The following is a 14,466-nucleotide window of genomic DNA, read 5'->3' as shown; positions in this document are numbered from 1 at the left end:
GGTTACATTGTGGGGCTAGTGTTTGGAACCTTGTCTAGCGCGCGTGCGCTCCGCCTTCGTGACCGAAGGCGTTGTTTCAGTTCCGCTACAGAATTAAACCCATAATATATTAGAGTGAATCCCATGCGAATCATCTTGTTTAGGAGGACCGGGGGCCGGAAAAGGAACCCAATCGCAGTATATTTGTGAAGAGTTTGCCATCCCGCAAATCTCAATCTCTACTGGCGACATGTTAAGAGCGGCTGTCAAAGCGGGCACGGAGCTAGGCATTGAGGCCAAGAAAGTCATGGATGCCGGCGGACTGGTGTCCGACGATCTCATCATTGGCTTGGTCAAGGAGCGCATCGCGCAAGCAGACTGCAACGACGGCTGCTTGTTTGACGGCTTTCCTCCCTCGCACTATCGCCCAAGCAGACGCCATGCGTGATGCCGTGTACAAATCGATCACGTGCTAGAAATAGCCGTCGACGACGAAGTCATCGTCAACCGCATGGCCGGTCGTCGTGTGCACCCAGCCTCTGGCCGCACCTACCACATCAGCTTCAATCCACCCAAGCAAGAAGGCATTGACGATGTGACAGGCGAAGCCCTGATTCAAACGTGATGACGACAAAGAAGAAACAGTCCGTCATCGCCTTTTCGGTATACCACCAGCAGACGGCACCTCTGATCGCCTACTACCAGAGCGCCCAGAGCAAAGAACTCAACGTCAAGTTCAGCAAAGTTGACGGCACTCAAAGCGGTCGACGATGTGCGCAAAGCGCACTAGAAGCCCTGAAGGAATCGCGAACCGCTTAATACCCGCGAGTTTGTTACGCCAGACAGCAAAAGGGCCGAGTGGTTAAACACTCGGCCCTTTTTTGTATCTCGCTAAATTGCTTGCGCTAACCAGCCATACGCAAGCTAGAACCCGCATCAAGATTACATTTTTTCCATAATGATATCGAGTTCGCGCAGGCCGATACCGCTCTGATTAAAGAGCTCCATCAGCGCTTCATCTTCGACCAAGCTCACCGGCGCACCGTGGATATCCATCGGCAAGTAAGTCACCGCAACACGCACTACATCACTCACGTTGATTTCACCCGCCGCACGCTCACCATCTGTATTGGCTGCTTCCACGCAGGCCGTCCACCTGACTGTCCACACGCATCTGCCCCAACAGCATTTCCGTGACCAAAGGTGCCATTTGATCAAGCATGACGCTGCTTTCTTCGCCCAGCTGCTGATCGTCTTCAGCCACCATCAACAGCCAAGAGGAAATTAAAACCGACTTTGCTGCACATACCGGCGTATTCCGCGAGGTCGGCGTCTACTGTGCCCAGCTCTTTAGCGATAGCACGTGAGAAGGTTCCGACCCGACGCAGGTAGTCATAGGCAGTGACAATGCGCTGGTACATTGGCGTAACCCGACTCAGGAAACGGGTTGTCATCGGCCCCCACTGGCTTAGATCCGCAGCGAGCTGAGAGCGATCAACTTGGTCAACCAATTGACGCAAATGCGCCAATTCGCCTGCCTTAAACTGGCCACTCGTACCGGCGATATTGGCCACAACTAAGGCCAGCGCAGGCTCACTACGCATCACGTCTACCAGCACGTTATCCGTCCCCGTGTTGCCGTCAGCCAACAAGGGCACGACCGTGCTGATCACGTTTGTCGCGCAATGGCAGTTTCAGCGCACCCGACTGGTAACACTGGACCAGTGTGTCGAAGAAGCCCCGAATCATCCTTCAAGCTCAATTTCGTCGACCAGAGTCGATGAACTGATTTGCTCGTTCATCAACACCGAGAATTGCTTGCGATCGACACGCAGAAAACTGCGCATCCTCGGTCACGGTTACCTCAATCGGCCTTGGCTGCGCGTCAAACAGGGCCATTTGCCCTTGTTTGCTCGGTCGAATATTGAACACCTCGGCATTGGCGTCTTTGGCCTTGCACGCTACCAGACACCAAATACACCAACCAACGATGCTCGTCGGCAGCCAACAGACGCTGTCGCTTGCTCAATTTAAAGCTCGAGGCCCCCCTTGGCCAATTGACTCAGGTTTCGTGTCGTTTAAGTTTGACAGGGGGTCATAGCGCTGGAACAAGTTGACCAGGGTCGCTACTGCGTTTGCATCATTGGTGGACATGCCTTAACTCCGTTATTACTCTCGATGGCCTGCACGGCGGGCCGACTTTAGCCTTAAGCCCAGCAATTGCCCGCGCCGTTTCCACCTCATCTTGCAAATCGCTCAGAAAAACAGCGGGATCATCCAAGTTTTTTCAGACCGATTTCCCCGAGACGCTTACCGATATCCGTCAAGGCTATATCGGCCGGCGGCCGCTCGCCTCTGGCCATGATGCGCAGCAAGCGTGCCGCGATAACAAACTCGATAACACCCAGGTCGCCCTCGCCGACGTAATACCAAATCGGTGGCCGACTCAGCGGCGTCACACAGAGCAGCGTCTAGCCCCCATTCACTCAACAGCCAGCTGCTGACGGCTCGACCAACTGCTTGCCCACGCGCTCGAACTACGCCCATGTCGGGATTGGGCGCCAGCAACTTGCAGGCATGATTGACGATGGGCACCATACCCAAACCGTGCAACAACCCCGCCATGTAGGCGCGCTCTTCACGTAGGCAGCCAGTCTTGCGCGCCAACACAAAACACAGGCAGGCCACTTCACTGGCCTCGCGATGATAATCCCAGAGTGCCTGCACAGCGGTCGGGTGAACATTTTGTACCAGCTGCTCAACCGCTATCGCCATCACGAGGTTACGGGTACCGTCCAGCCCTAGCCGGCTGATGGCGCTGGAGAGTGTCTCCTATCTCGGCTGCTCCCCGATAGGCTGGGCTATTAGCCACTTGAAATCAGGCGCGCTGTATAGGGGGGATCGCGCTGTATAATTGCCGCCAAGCGATTGAAGTCCATGTCGTTATCGCGCACGGCGTTATTCAACCGTCGATGCAACTTCTGGCAAGCTGGGCACTTGCAAACTACCGGTTCGTGCGCCTCGAGAATGCTGGCAAACACCTCGGTGTCGACTGAATCGTAACTCACCGCAGCTGACACAGGTGGAATCACTGAGCTGCCGCGCCAGTAGAACCTCGACATGCAAACGGTCGATACGAATGAGCTCCACGTCCTCGGAGGCGTGCACGTGAAAATCACGGCAACCCTCAACAAACAGAGGCTGATAGGCCCTGTCAGTGTTTTCTTCTATCCACTCGAGTCGCTCACCCAAGTCATTGATAACCGTCAGCTGGCCGGTGATCAAATAGAGCAGCCAGCCCTGCTCAAGATTGGCGTGCAACTTAGCGCCAGCTGGTAGCTTCAGCGAGATAATCGCCTCGGCAACACGTGCGATATTTTCATCGCTGAGCGCACTCAGCGTGCCCGAAATCTTTAAGTGCCAAATTGTTGATCTGCCAATGCTGGTTCCATTCAAACCTACTCCAAATACTTTTAGCCAGTCGAGTTGCAGGCGCTGTGCAAATCGACAAATAGAAAAGGCTTCAGTGCCTGCAACAAACTTAATTGACTATCCAACAACCAAAGCACCAGCAGCATCGGTGCGCGTACACCGAACAAACACCTAGAGTTGTATAAACTAAACAGAGAAGAAGACGTCACCACCCTTCTCTCAAACCCATGAAATGCGCTTTAAACAAGCTCTTGAGCAACCTCAAGCTCCTCAGCGATCTCATTGAAAAAGGCATCCGGATCGTTTATATCCAAGCCCATTTCAATCAGCCTCACCCCTATAGAGTATCTCCGAGCAAAACCTGCGGGTTTTCGTCCTCCTTCATGCTGTGCAATAAGCGGGCGGCAATAATGACCTCTAAAAGTCCGAGAGACTCCCCGCAGGGACGGAACCAGTCGTCCGCGTGGTCCGCCACATCACATATCTCGGCGTCCATCCCCCACTCGCTTAGCATCCAACTGGTGACAGGTGGGATCAAGCGGTCTGAGGCCCCAGAAATCCGCTGCGAATCAGGCACAGGCGTAAGCACTTCAAAGGCGTAACTGACGATGGGCACTTTGCCCAATCGATGCAGTAGGCCCGCCATCAGCGCACGCTCCGGCGGTACTGTCCTGCAGGCGCTTGGCAAGCACAAAAGCGAGCGCTGCAACCTTGGAGGCCAGCTGATAGAAATCGCGTAGCAAAACCGACCGCTTGTGGGTGCACACTGCCGATCATTCGATCCACAGGCAACCCCCCATCAACAAACTACGCACATTTTTAACGCCGATTCGGCTGATGGCCATCGATAAGGTGCTCACCTGCCCAGCACCTCTATAAGCAGGTGAGTTTCGCCAACAACAGCAGGCGCGCTGTATAAGGTGGATCTTTTTTGCACAATATTGGCGATTTTCGGCAAAGCCCATATCTGGGTCGCCAATCGCTCTATTCACCTCTTGCAGCACCTCAGGAAGACTCGGCACCTTCAGTCGCTTGGCGGCAAAAGCATCGTAAAATACTCGAAAAAATTGCCGCGTCATCCTCATCGAAATCGATCTCTACCACGCTGGTGCCTGCCGCTAATTGACGCGCAGACAACACTTCATAGAGCAGCTTATCGACGCGTAAAAACTCGACTGGCGACTTCGCTTCGACATTGCCTTCGAAGGTCTCAACCGCCAAACAGCTGCTCGTTAGCCGCCGATGTGCCAGCTTCAAACCGAGCCGTAACGCTCGCCTTTGTAGTTGATGTGTAGCACTTTGGCCGCTGGTGATATAAATCATCCAACCGCTTTCTAGCGACTTTCAAGCACCGCTCCTGGCGAGAGCGAAAACGACCGCGTGGAACTAACCAACTGCAGAAAGCTATCGTCATTCAGCACATTCAACGGCGATAGACGACGCATCACAGCCTCTTCCACTTTTACATCCTTTTGCACGACATTTCCTCAACAAATTCATCCACTTAATGGAAAATGGTCAGCTACAAAGCGCATAGAAATCTGCACACCAACTGAGCACTTGAGTTATATCGGCGAAAGATGATGCAAATGTAATGCACAAAGTGCGAGACATTGCATTAGACAGCAATGCTGGGAAAGCCGAGCGGCGATTGCGCTCGGATAAAAACGGTTAGGCAGTGAACTACTTAACGCCGCGCAATTGGCGGGGGATAGAAAAGCTGATCGTCTCTTCGATGCCCTTAGACTCATTGACTGACGTGGGCGCCCAGCGTTTCTAGACGCTCAACAACCCGCTGCACCAAGACTTCGGGCGCTGAAGCACCGGCGCTTATACCGACCTTCATGCCCGGCTTGACTGTAGCTGGGTCAATGGGCATCAGCATCGGCGATCAAATAAGCACTGATACCGCTGCGCTCTCCAACTCGCGCAAGCGATTGGAATTAGAGCTATTAGTGGCACCAACCACAAACAAAATATCAACCTTTGCACACAGATCTTTGACCGCGTCTTGGCGATTTTGCGTGGCATAACAAATATCATCGGTACGTGGCGCCCGAGATCTCTGGGAAACGCTCACGCAGCGCTTCGATAATCTCGCGCGTATCGTCCACCGATAGGGTTGTCCTGCGAGACAAAAGCAAGGCCACTGGGGTTTTTCACTTTTATATCGGGCACCTCATCGACGGTTTCCACCAAATAATGCGCCCTCCGTGACTGGTGTCGTAGCGGCCCATCGTGCCCAACCACCTCTGGGTGACCCGTGTGGCCGATCAAAATCACCTCGCGCCCCTGCTGCGAGTAGCGATTAACTTCCATGTGTACTTTGGTGACCAGAGGGCAGGTGCATCAAATACCGTCAAACCGCGGTTTGCCGCCTCTTTTTCCACCGCTTCAGAGACCCCGTGCGCACTGAAGATAACCGTCGCGCCATCAGGCACTTCGTCGAGCTCTTCGACAAAAAATCGCGCCTTTTTCGCGCAGGCCATCAACGACAAATTTATTGTGCACCACTTCATGGCGTACATAGATCGGTGGTCCGTACAATGCCAGCGCTCGCTCGACAATCTCTATCGCCCGATCAACACCTGCACAAAAGCCACGGGGATTCGCCAGTAAGACTTCCAAAGCACTGCTCCAATAAAATTCAACAAAACAAGGTCGCTATTATGCCCAGGCAGCCAGCTCTACAAGGTAGAGCGCAGCTCTAAGGAAAGGCAATAACCGTTCAAAGAATTTGCCTGAACAAGAGCGAACAATTCGCTTTTAGGAGCGCTTTTGTGTAGCCAGCTGCTTGAGCGGTGGTTTTGCACATAGGCATAACCCTAGATCGGGCGGCGGCTTGACAAGCGACCTGCAAAAGCACGATAACACTCTATTAGAGTGGCCTTTTTAGTTCTCCTAGAGGGCCACAATTAACTTCATGGCTACAAATGCCCAAAAGGCTAGATCTTGATGAGCGAGTCCCGCGCCCGTCCCTTTGCTGGAAATCTCAGCCCTCAACGTCGAGTTTAGACTGCCCTACGGCGCCGTCCAGTGCCGTGCGAGACCTCAGCTTTAGCCTTGCCCGCGGACGAACGCTTGCGCTGGTGGGTGAATCTGGATCTGGTAAATCAGTCACCGCCCAAGCCATATTGCAAATATTGCCGAGCAACGCCCGCATCAGCAGCGGCAGCATCAAATATTATGATGAGCGAGGCGAGCACATTGATATCGCACAACAAGCGCCCAAGTCGGCCGCTATGCGAGCGCTTGCGTGGCAACCATATCAGTATCATTTTCCAAGAGCCGATGGTCTCGTTGTCACCGGTGCACACCTTGCTGAGCCAAATTGGCGAAGTACTGGCTCTACACTCGGACACTCCGCAGGCTGAAATCCCCAATAAAGTGTGCGAGCTGCTGGCAAAGGTTGGTTTCCCCAACCCACGCCAAGCTCTCAAACAATACAACCTTTGAGCTCTCCGGTGGCTTGCGCCAGCGCGCCATGATCGCCATGGCATTGGTTTGCAAACCCGCACTGCTGATAGCTGACGAGCCAACCACGGCGCTGGATGTCACGGTACAAGCCCAAATTCTGGCACTGATAAAGTCGCTGCAGCGTGAACTGCAGATGTCGGTGTTGTTGATCACCCACGACTTGGGCGTCGTGGCGCAAAATGGCCGACGATGTCGCTGTGATGCCCGGGGTGACTTAGTGGAACGCGGCCCTGTGCAAGCTATCTTTGACAAGCCTGGACACGACTACCTCAAGGCGCTGTTCGCCGCCATCCCAGAGAAACACGAGCTCAGCAAAGCGGCTCCCCTGGATGCCGTTTCAGCACGCGCACTCGGCCACACCCCGTGGAGCGAAGAGCAAAAAAACAGCCGCCCCGCACTTGCAAATTAGTCAACTAAGTAAAAAGCTACACCTTACGCCAAGGCGGTTTTTTATCAAAAAAACAAAAGAATCTCGCCGTCAACAAGGTGGATCTAGAGATTGCCGTCGGCGAGCGCTTTGGCCTAGTGGGTGAAAGCGGCTGCGGAAAAACCAGCCTGTCCAAACTTTTAATGCGCGGCATAAGCCCTGATGGCGGCACATTCTCTACAATGATCGCGGCCAGCAGATTGACTTACTAGCACTCGACGAAGAACAGCTGCGCGCCTTCAGACCCAAAATGCAACTGGTGTTCCAAGACCCGCACAGCTCACTCAACCCCCGCATGACTGTGCAGGACATCCTCTGCGAGCCACTTTGCCATTCACCAAAAAGGTGACAAACAATGGCAAAAAAAGCGGGCTGCGGAGACGCTAGAATTGGTCGGCCTATCTGCGCAATGCTGGGCCGCTACCGCACAGCTTTTTCCGGCGGCCAACGCCAGCGCATCAGTATCGCTCGGGGCGCTTATTATGGAGCCAGAGCTGCTGATATTGGACGAGCCCGTCTCGGCGCTCGATATGCTGGTGCAGGCGCCGATACTGGACTTACTGCGCCAACTGCAACACGAGCTACAGCTCACGTATATTTTTATCTCACACAACCTAGACGTTGTCCGCCTGATGGCGGAGCGCGTCGGCGTGATGTGCGGTGGCCAGTTGGTAGAGCTTGCACCGGTTGAAGCCGTGTTTGACAACCCCATCCACCCCTACACACAAGCGCTGCTCTCAGCAATACCCGCAGCGCGTCTAGACAGTCAGCTCGACGTCAAGCAACCTCGACGAAAAACACCTCAGTCAAAAAGACTGGCCAGCCCCCTATAAGCTCGATCCTGGCAGCACAGGCCAGTGGGTAGAGCACGGCGAAGGCCACTTTGTACGGCAGACAACATGAACATTAAACGCATTATACGCACAGCATGTACTTGGGTGCTTGTGGCAACAGTCGCCACAAGCCAAGCCGATGAGCCACCCTACTTACAAGCCCGGGTCGACAGTGGCGAGCTTCCCTCGTTGTATGAGCGCTTGCCCGACATTCCCGCATTTGCTGGCACGGATAAAACTGAGTGTTGGCGAATACGGCGGCAGCATGCGCTTGTTGATGGCAAAGTCTAAAGACATCCGCATGATGACGGTCTAACGGCTATAGCCGCTTGGTGATCTGGACAAAGACCTACACCTACAGCCAGATATTTTGCTGCGCCTTGACAACGAAGAGAACAAAGTCTTTACCTTGCACTTACGCAAAGGGCACAGATGGTCGGATGGGCATTTGTTTACTGCCGAGATTTTCGATTTTTCTGGGACGACGTCGCCAACTATGAGCCACTGTCACCCCTACGGCCCACCGCAAGCCATGCGTGTAAAAGGTGAGCTGCCCGAATTCACCGTGCTAGATGAGCACACTGTGCGCTTTAGCTGGAAAGACCCAAACCCTAATTTTCTGCCGGAAGTCGCAGGCCCAAGCCCGCTGTACTTGTATCGGCCCCGCGCACTACCTCAAGCAGTTTCATCCGAGCTACGTTAGCGAACAACAAATCGAACAGCAGGTCAAAGACAGCAACCAGCAAGAACTGGCGCAAGCTGTTCCACAACATGGCGCCGTCAGTACCGCTTCAGCAACCCTGAGCTGCCCACACTGCAACCTTGGTACAAACACCACGTCCATTCCAGCCGAACGTTTTATTTTCAAGCGCAACCCCTTACTTCCACCGCGTAGACAGCAAGGGGCAGCAGCTGCCCTATATTGACGAAGTCGTGATTCAGCTGGGCCTCATCGAGTTTAATTCCGGCCAAGGCTGGCTCGGGTGAATCAGATTTACAAGCCCGATACGTCAGCATGGACGACTACACCTTCCTGAAGTCGGCGAGCAAGAGAGCAAGAACATCAAAGTATTGCTCTGGGATACTGCACTCGGAAGCCAAATTGCACTCTACCCCAACCTCAACGCCTCAGACCCCGTCTGGCGCGACACCACTGCGCGACGTACGCTTCAGACGTGCTTTGTCTCTGGCGATTAATCGTCACGAGATCAATCAAGTCATTTACTTTGGTCTAGCTCGCGAGAGTGCCAATACTGTCTTGCCACACTGCGAGCTTTTCGACCCATCGCTCAAAGATGCCTGGTCAAAATTTCAATATCAGCAAAGCCAACGAGCTGCTCGATGAAATGGGCCTCATGCGCGGTCGCGATGGCATTCGGCGTTTCCCGACGGTCAGCGCCTAGATATCGTGGTGCAGGACCGCCGGTGAAAAAACCGAAGAGAGCGATATGCTCGAGCTGATCAAAGGACACCTGGCGACAAGTGGGTATTCGCTTGTACACCAAAGCTTTGCAACGTGAAGTATTGCGCAATCGGGGTTTTCTCGGGCCAAGCGCTGATGTCTGTGTGGATGGGCCTACCGAATGGCATCCCCACCACCGAGATGAGCCCAGCTAGCTTGGCACCAACACGCCAAGACCAGTTGCAGTGGCCGGCGTGGGGCCGCTACGCCGAAACAGGTGAAGGCTCGCCCCCCGACCTGCCCGAAGCACAGCGTCTGGTCGAGCTCAACGAGCAGTGGATCATGAGTTCAAACACACCGCCCAGCGCCTAGCTATATGGGATGAAATGCTAAAGATCCACGCCGAACAAGTGTATTCGATTGGCTTGATCAACGGCACGCTTGCAACCCGTAGTGGTCAACTCAAGACTGCGTAACGTGCCTGAGAAGGCTGTCTACAACTGGGACCCAGGGTCGTTTTTTTGGCATCCACCGTTTCGACGCCTTTTGGTTTGAGCCGGAGCCCGTCTCTTGATTCGCTATTTGATCACCCGAATCTTCACCATGATCCCCACCTTGTTGGCGATCAGCGTGCTGATTTTTGTCATTATTCAGCTGCCACCGGGTGACTACCTCGAGACCTACATTGCCGAACTCGAAAGCCAAGGCGAGAGTATTGACCCGCAGAAAATCGCGGCACTTAGAGCAGAGTACGGCCTTGATCAACCCACTGACGGTGCAGTACTGGATGTGGATCACGGGTTTTGTGCAAGGCGACTACGGCTACTCCTTTGAGTACCGAACGCCCTGTCGCCGAGATCATGGCGACCGCCTATGGCTGACAATTATCTTGTCGTTTTTCACCATATTATTTACTTGGCTGATCGCCTTCCCTATCGGTATTTACTCGGCCACACACAAATACAGCTGGGGCGACTACGGCCTCACCTTCATGGGTTTTCTCGGGCTCGCTATCCCAAATTTTTTACTCGCGCTGATCATGCTGTACACCGCCAACCGCTGGTTCGGCACCAGCATTGGCGGCTTGATGGACCCGCAATACATCGACCAACCGTGGAGCTGGGGCAAGCTCAAATCCGTGCTCGAGCACCTGTGGATTCCGATGGTGGGTAATCGGCACCTCAGGCACCGCCGCGATGATTCGCCGCCTGCGCGCCAATTTACTCGATGAGCTGCATAAACCCTATGTGCTAACGGCCCGCGCCAAGGCCTCAGCGAAATTCAAAAACCTCAGCAAGTACCCACTGCGCATGGCACTCAATTTTTTATCGCCGATATCGGCAGCCTATTACCAAGCGTTGTCTCCCGGTGCGGAAATCGTCGCGGTGGTATTGTCGCTACCAACCACTGGCCCACTGTTGCTGGCGGCACTGCAAGCACAAGACAGTATCTCGCCGGCTCGTTTTTAATGTTCCTCGCCCTCCTCACCGTGGTGGGCATGCTGATCTCAGACCTTTTGTTGTTCTTGGTTGACCCACGCATTAGATTCCAAAAGGCCAGCAAATGAGCGATTCAAATAAGCACAGTGCCGATATGCAAGCGCACTGGGTGAGCGACAAGGCCTACAACCCTACGCACGTCGAAGAGCCCGACGAACAAGCCAAGCGGTACCATCGCGCCTCGCAGTGGCGCCGTATGTGGTGGCAGTTCAAACAACACAAGCTGGCGCTCTACAGCGCGTTGTTTTATTATCCTGATGTATTTGAGCATCCCCTTTGTCCGAGTTTCTGGCACCTTACTCATTGCCCACTCCGCCACACGGATCACATCTACTCGCCACCCGCAAAACGGTGCACTTTTTTGATCAAGGCGAGTTCCAAGGTCCGTTTGTCTACGGCTGGGACTACGAGCTGGATATGGTCAGGCTGCACCGCGACTACAGCGAAGAACACCCAGCAAGCGCTATGCGATTGAATTTTTCACACGTGGCGACCCCTACCTGCTGTTTGGTTTGATCCCCACCGATATTCACTTTAATGGGTGTCGAGGAAGGCGGCACGCTGTTCCTGCTAGGCACCGATCGTCTCGGCCGGGACCAGCTCTCACGCATGCTCTACGGCATGCGAATATCCATGACAATTGGCTTGGTTGGCGTTGTTCTGAGCTTTATCCTTGGCATTACGCTTGGCTGTTTGGCCGGCTACTACTGGCGGCTGGGTCGACAACATCATCCAACGCATCACCGAGATAATTCGCTCAATTCCGGAACTTCCACTGTGGATGGCGCTCTCAGCCTTGCTGCCGATAACCTGGAGTCCGCTGTGGGTGTTTTTGGTGGTCAGTACCATACTCGCCTTTCTCGACTGGACGGGGCTGGCGCGTGCGGTGCGCTCAAAGCTAATCTCTCTGCGTGAAGAAGACTTTGCTACAGCAGCCCTCTATATGGGCGCCAAGCCGCGCCGAGTGATCACCAAACACTTGCTGCCCGGCTTTTTCAGCCACCTCGTCGCTTCGGCGTCGCTGTCGGTGCCAGCGATGATACTCGGTGAAACTGCCCTGTCGTTTTTTAGGCTTGGGCTTAAGACCGCCGGTGACCAGCTGGGGTGTATTGCTAAACGAAGCACAAAACGTCAACATTGTCGCCATTTACCCGTGGCTGATGGCACCGGCGATACCGGTCCATCTGTGTCGTGCTTGCGTTTAACTTTTTGGGCGATGGCCTACGAGACGCAGCAGATCCTTACAGCAATGCAAACGGAAGCTAAATGAATGATCTGACAACCGCAACTAAGCTCGACGGTTGCCGAATACTGATTTACAAGCCACGACACCTTTGCTAGGCCATTTACGGCGCTGCCGCACCATAGCGCACGCCTTGGTCGACGCCTACAAAGGCGTCTCAGTGCTTATTTTGTCTGGCTCACCCATCATCGGCCAGTTTGATTTCAAAGCCCGAGTGGATTTTATTCGCATCCCAGGTGTTATCAAGCTGCGCAACGGCGACTACACCTCGCTTGGTTTGCATATTAGCCTCGACGACACGCTGGCGCTGCGCGACTCCATTATTTTGCACACGGCAAAAGTGTTTGCGCCCGATATCTTTTTGGTCGACAAAGAACCCGGCGGCCTGAAAGGCGAGGTTCTGTCGACGCTAAAAATGCTCAAGGACAAAAACACCAGTTGCATTTTGGGGCTGCGCGACGTCATGGACGACCCAGAGCAACTGCGCGAGGAATGGCGCCGCAAAAAAGTCCAGCCCACCCTGCAAGAGCTCTACGAAGAGATATGGGTGTACGGGCCTCCGCTGATGGGCAACCCCATCAAAGGTGCCTTTGACAGCAGCGAAGCAGATCTGCAAGACATCTACGACACAAATGCACCTATACGGGTTTTTTGCAGCGCGAACTACCCGAACACGGCGACACCACAGAACTCGACATACCGGACGAGCCGTTTTTTATTGGTGACTCCAGGCGGCGGCGGCGACGGCATTGAGATGGTCGAAGGCGTGTTGCGCGCCTACGAAAAAAAGCCCCTGCCGATTCCGCTTTGATCGTGCTCGGCCCTTTTATGCCGCTCAACGTCCGCGACGAGTTACTGCATCGCGCAGCCACACTAAACAAGTCAACGCCATCACCTTTACACCCAACTTTGAAGTGCTGATGAAACGCGCCCGCGCAGTTATCGCTATGGGCGGGTACAACACCTTCTGTGAGCTGCTCTCCTTCGACAAACCCGCGCTGATCGTGCCGCGCATCGTGCCGCGACTCGAGCAACTCCATCCGCGCGCAAAAGGCCGCCGAGCTCGGACTGGTAAAACTACTCCACCCAGATCAACTCGACAACACCGACGCTGTTGTTAGGGCCATAGAAGAGCTGCTCGAACTTCCGCCGCCTTCAGCAGCTGGACACGACGACCTGCTCAACGGGCTGCCAACCGTTACACAGCGTGTCGCCGAGATTGTCGCGCGGTTACCCGCCAAACAAGACACTAACCAACCAGGCTTGAGTTAAGCGGCGTGTCAGCTAAATCCGTACTCGTCTACTGCCAATACCTGCTTGGCATTGGCCATGTGCAGCGCTGCGCTTTAATCGTGCGGGCATGTGTGCGCAGGCCTGCAGGTGCATGTCGCCCTCGGCGGTGCGCCGGTCGACAACATCAGCTTTGGCCCAGCGCAGTTGCATTATCTGCAAGCGGTTCGCACGGCAGACAGCAGCTTCAGCTCGCTCGTGCATCTAGACGGGCGCGAATTCAGCACCGAGGATAAAAGCGCGCGCTGCGCGCAGCTGATCGCACTTGCTGAGCGTATCCAGCCAGATGCCTTGATCATAGAGACCTACCCCTTTGGCCGCCGAGCAATGCGATTTGAGCTCAAGCCCTTACTGCAATGGGCCGACAACCAGAGGCCCAAGCCACTGCTGGTAGGCTCAGTGCGCGACATTCTGCAGCGCCGCCGTGCCGAGCGCGAGCAAGAGAGCGTCGAGCTCGTCAATCGCTACTTTGATAAAATCTGGGTACACGGCGACAAAAAAATCATCCCGCTTGAAGCGAGCTTTCCACCAGCTGCAGCAATGGGTGACAAGCTTGCGTACACAGGCTACGTGGCGCCAAAGCAGCAAATAGCGAGCACCGAACGAGCCGGTATACTTGTATCTGCCGGTGGCGGTGCCGCAGGGCAAGCGCTGATGCTGACAGCCTTGCAGTTTGTTTCAGAGCGGCTATGCGAGCCAGAGCCACTGGACCTTCACCACGGGGCCACACCTAGAGCCTGCGGCAATAAAAGCACTGGTTGAGCTGCAACACCCGCGACTCACAGTGACGGACTTTCTGCAGAACCTGTGTGAACACATGAGCCGAATGCAGGTCTCAGTCTCCTTGGCGGGCTACAACACCACATGGACGTACTGCAGTCGGG

At 54.5% G+C, this 14,466-nt stretch overlaps 4 protein-coding genes across 4 annotated transcripts; 3 read left to right on the top strand and 1 right to left on the bottom strand.

Annotated features, from left to right (window-relative positions):
- Nucleotides 1-229: 229 nt before the first annotated feature.
- Nucleotides 230-604, top strand: LOC143023254 (adenylate kinase-like). Its single transcript, XM_076181777.1, has 2 exons — nucleotides 230-359; nucleotides 462-604. Exons 1-2 carry the CDS (start codon nucleotides 230-232, stop codon nucleotides 602-604), a joined length of 273 nt encoding a protein of 90 aa, XP_076037892.1.
- Nucleotides 605-5,450: 4,846 nt separating this feature from the next.
- On the bottom strand, nucleotides 5,451-6,544 carry LOC143023253 (4-hydroxy-3-methylbut-2-enyl diphosphate reductase-like). The gene is given in 6 exon segments (XM_076181776.1): nucleotides 5,451-5,537; nucleotides 5,539-5,759; nucleotides 5,762-5,873; nucleotides 5,875-6,043; nucleotides 6,153-6,265; nucleotides 6,479-6,544. Coding segments are annotated over 6 exon segments (768 nt in total).
- A 360-nt stretch (nucleotides 6,545-6,904) lies between these two features.
- On the top strand, nucleotides 6,905-7,297 carry LOC143023252 (di/tripeptide transport ATP-binding protein DppD-like). Its single transcript, XM_076181775.1, has one exon. It carries the CDS (start codon nucleotides 6,905-6,907, stop codon nucleotides 7,295-7,297), a length of 393 nt encoding a protein of 130 aa, XP_076037890.1.
- A 268-nt stretch (nucleotides 7,298-7,565) lies between these two features.
- LOC143023251 (oligopeptide transport ATP-binding protein AppF-like) lies at nucleotides 7,566-8,148 on the top strand. The gene is given in 2 exon segments (XM_076181773.1): nucleotides 7,566-7,787; nucleotides 7,789-8,148. Coding segments are annotated over 2 exon segments (582 nt in total).
- Nucleotides 8,149-14,466: the final 6,318 nt, after the last annotated feature.

The sequence above is a fragment of the Oratosquilla oratoria genome, unplaced genomic scaffold (assembly GCF_046742065.1).
Source record: "Oratosquilla oratoria isolate Oo_2021 unplaced genomic scaffold, ASM4674206v1 SCAFFOLD45, whole genome shotgun sequence".
Classification (NCBI taxonomy): domain Eukaryota; kingdom Metazoa; phylum Arthropoda; class Malacostraca; order Stomatopoda; family Squillidae; genus Oratosquilla; species Oratosquilla oratoria.
The sequence above is the reverse complement of the archived record's forward strand: the minus strand, read 5'-3'. Positions and strand labels throughout refer to the sequence as shown.

Coding starts and splice junctions, on each gene's coding strand:
- LOC143023252 (XM_076181775.1), top strand. CDS start 6,905: ATGGCATTGGTTTGCAAACCCGCACTGCTGATAGCTGACGAGCCAACC.
- LOC143023254 (XM_076181777.1), top strand. CDS start 230: ATGTTAAGAGCGGCTGTCAAAGCGGGCACGGAGCTAGGCATTGAGGCC. Junction 360..461: donor GCGCATCGCGCAAGCAGACT/GCAACGACGGCT, acceptor TGCTAGAAATAG/CCGTCGACGACGAAGTCATC.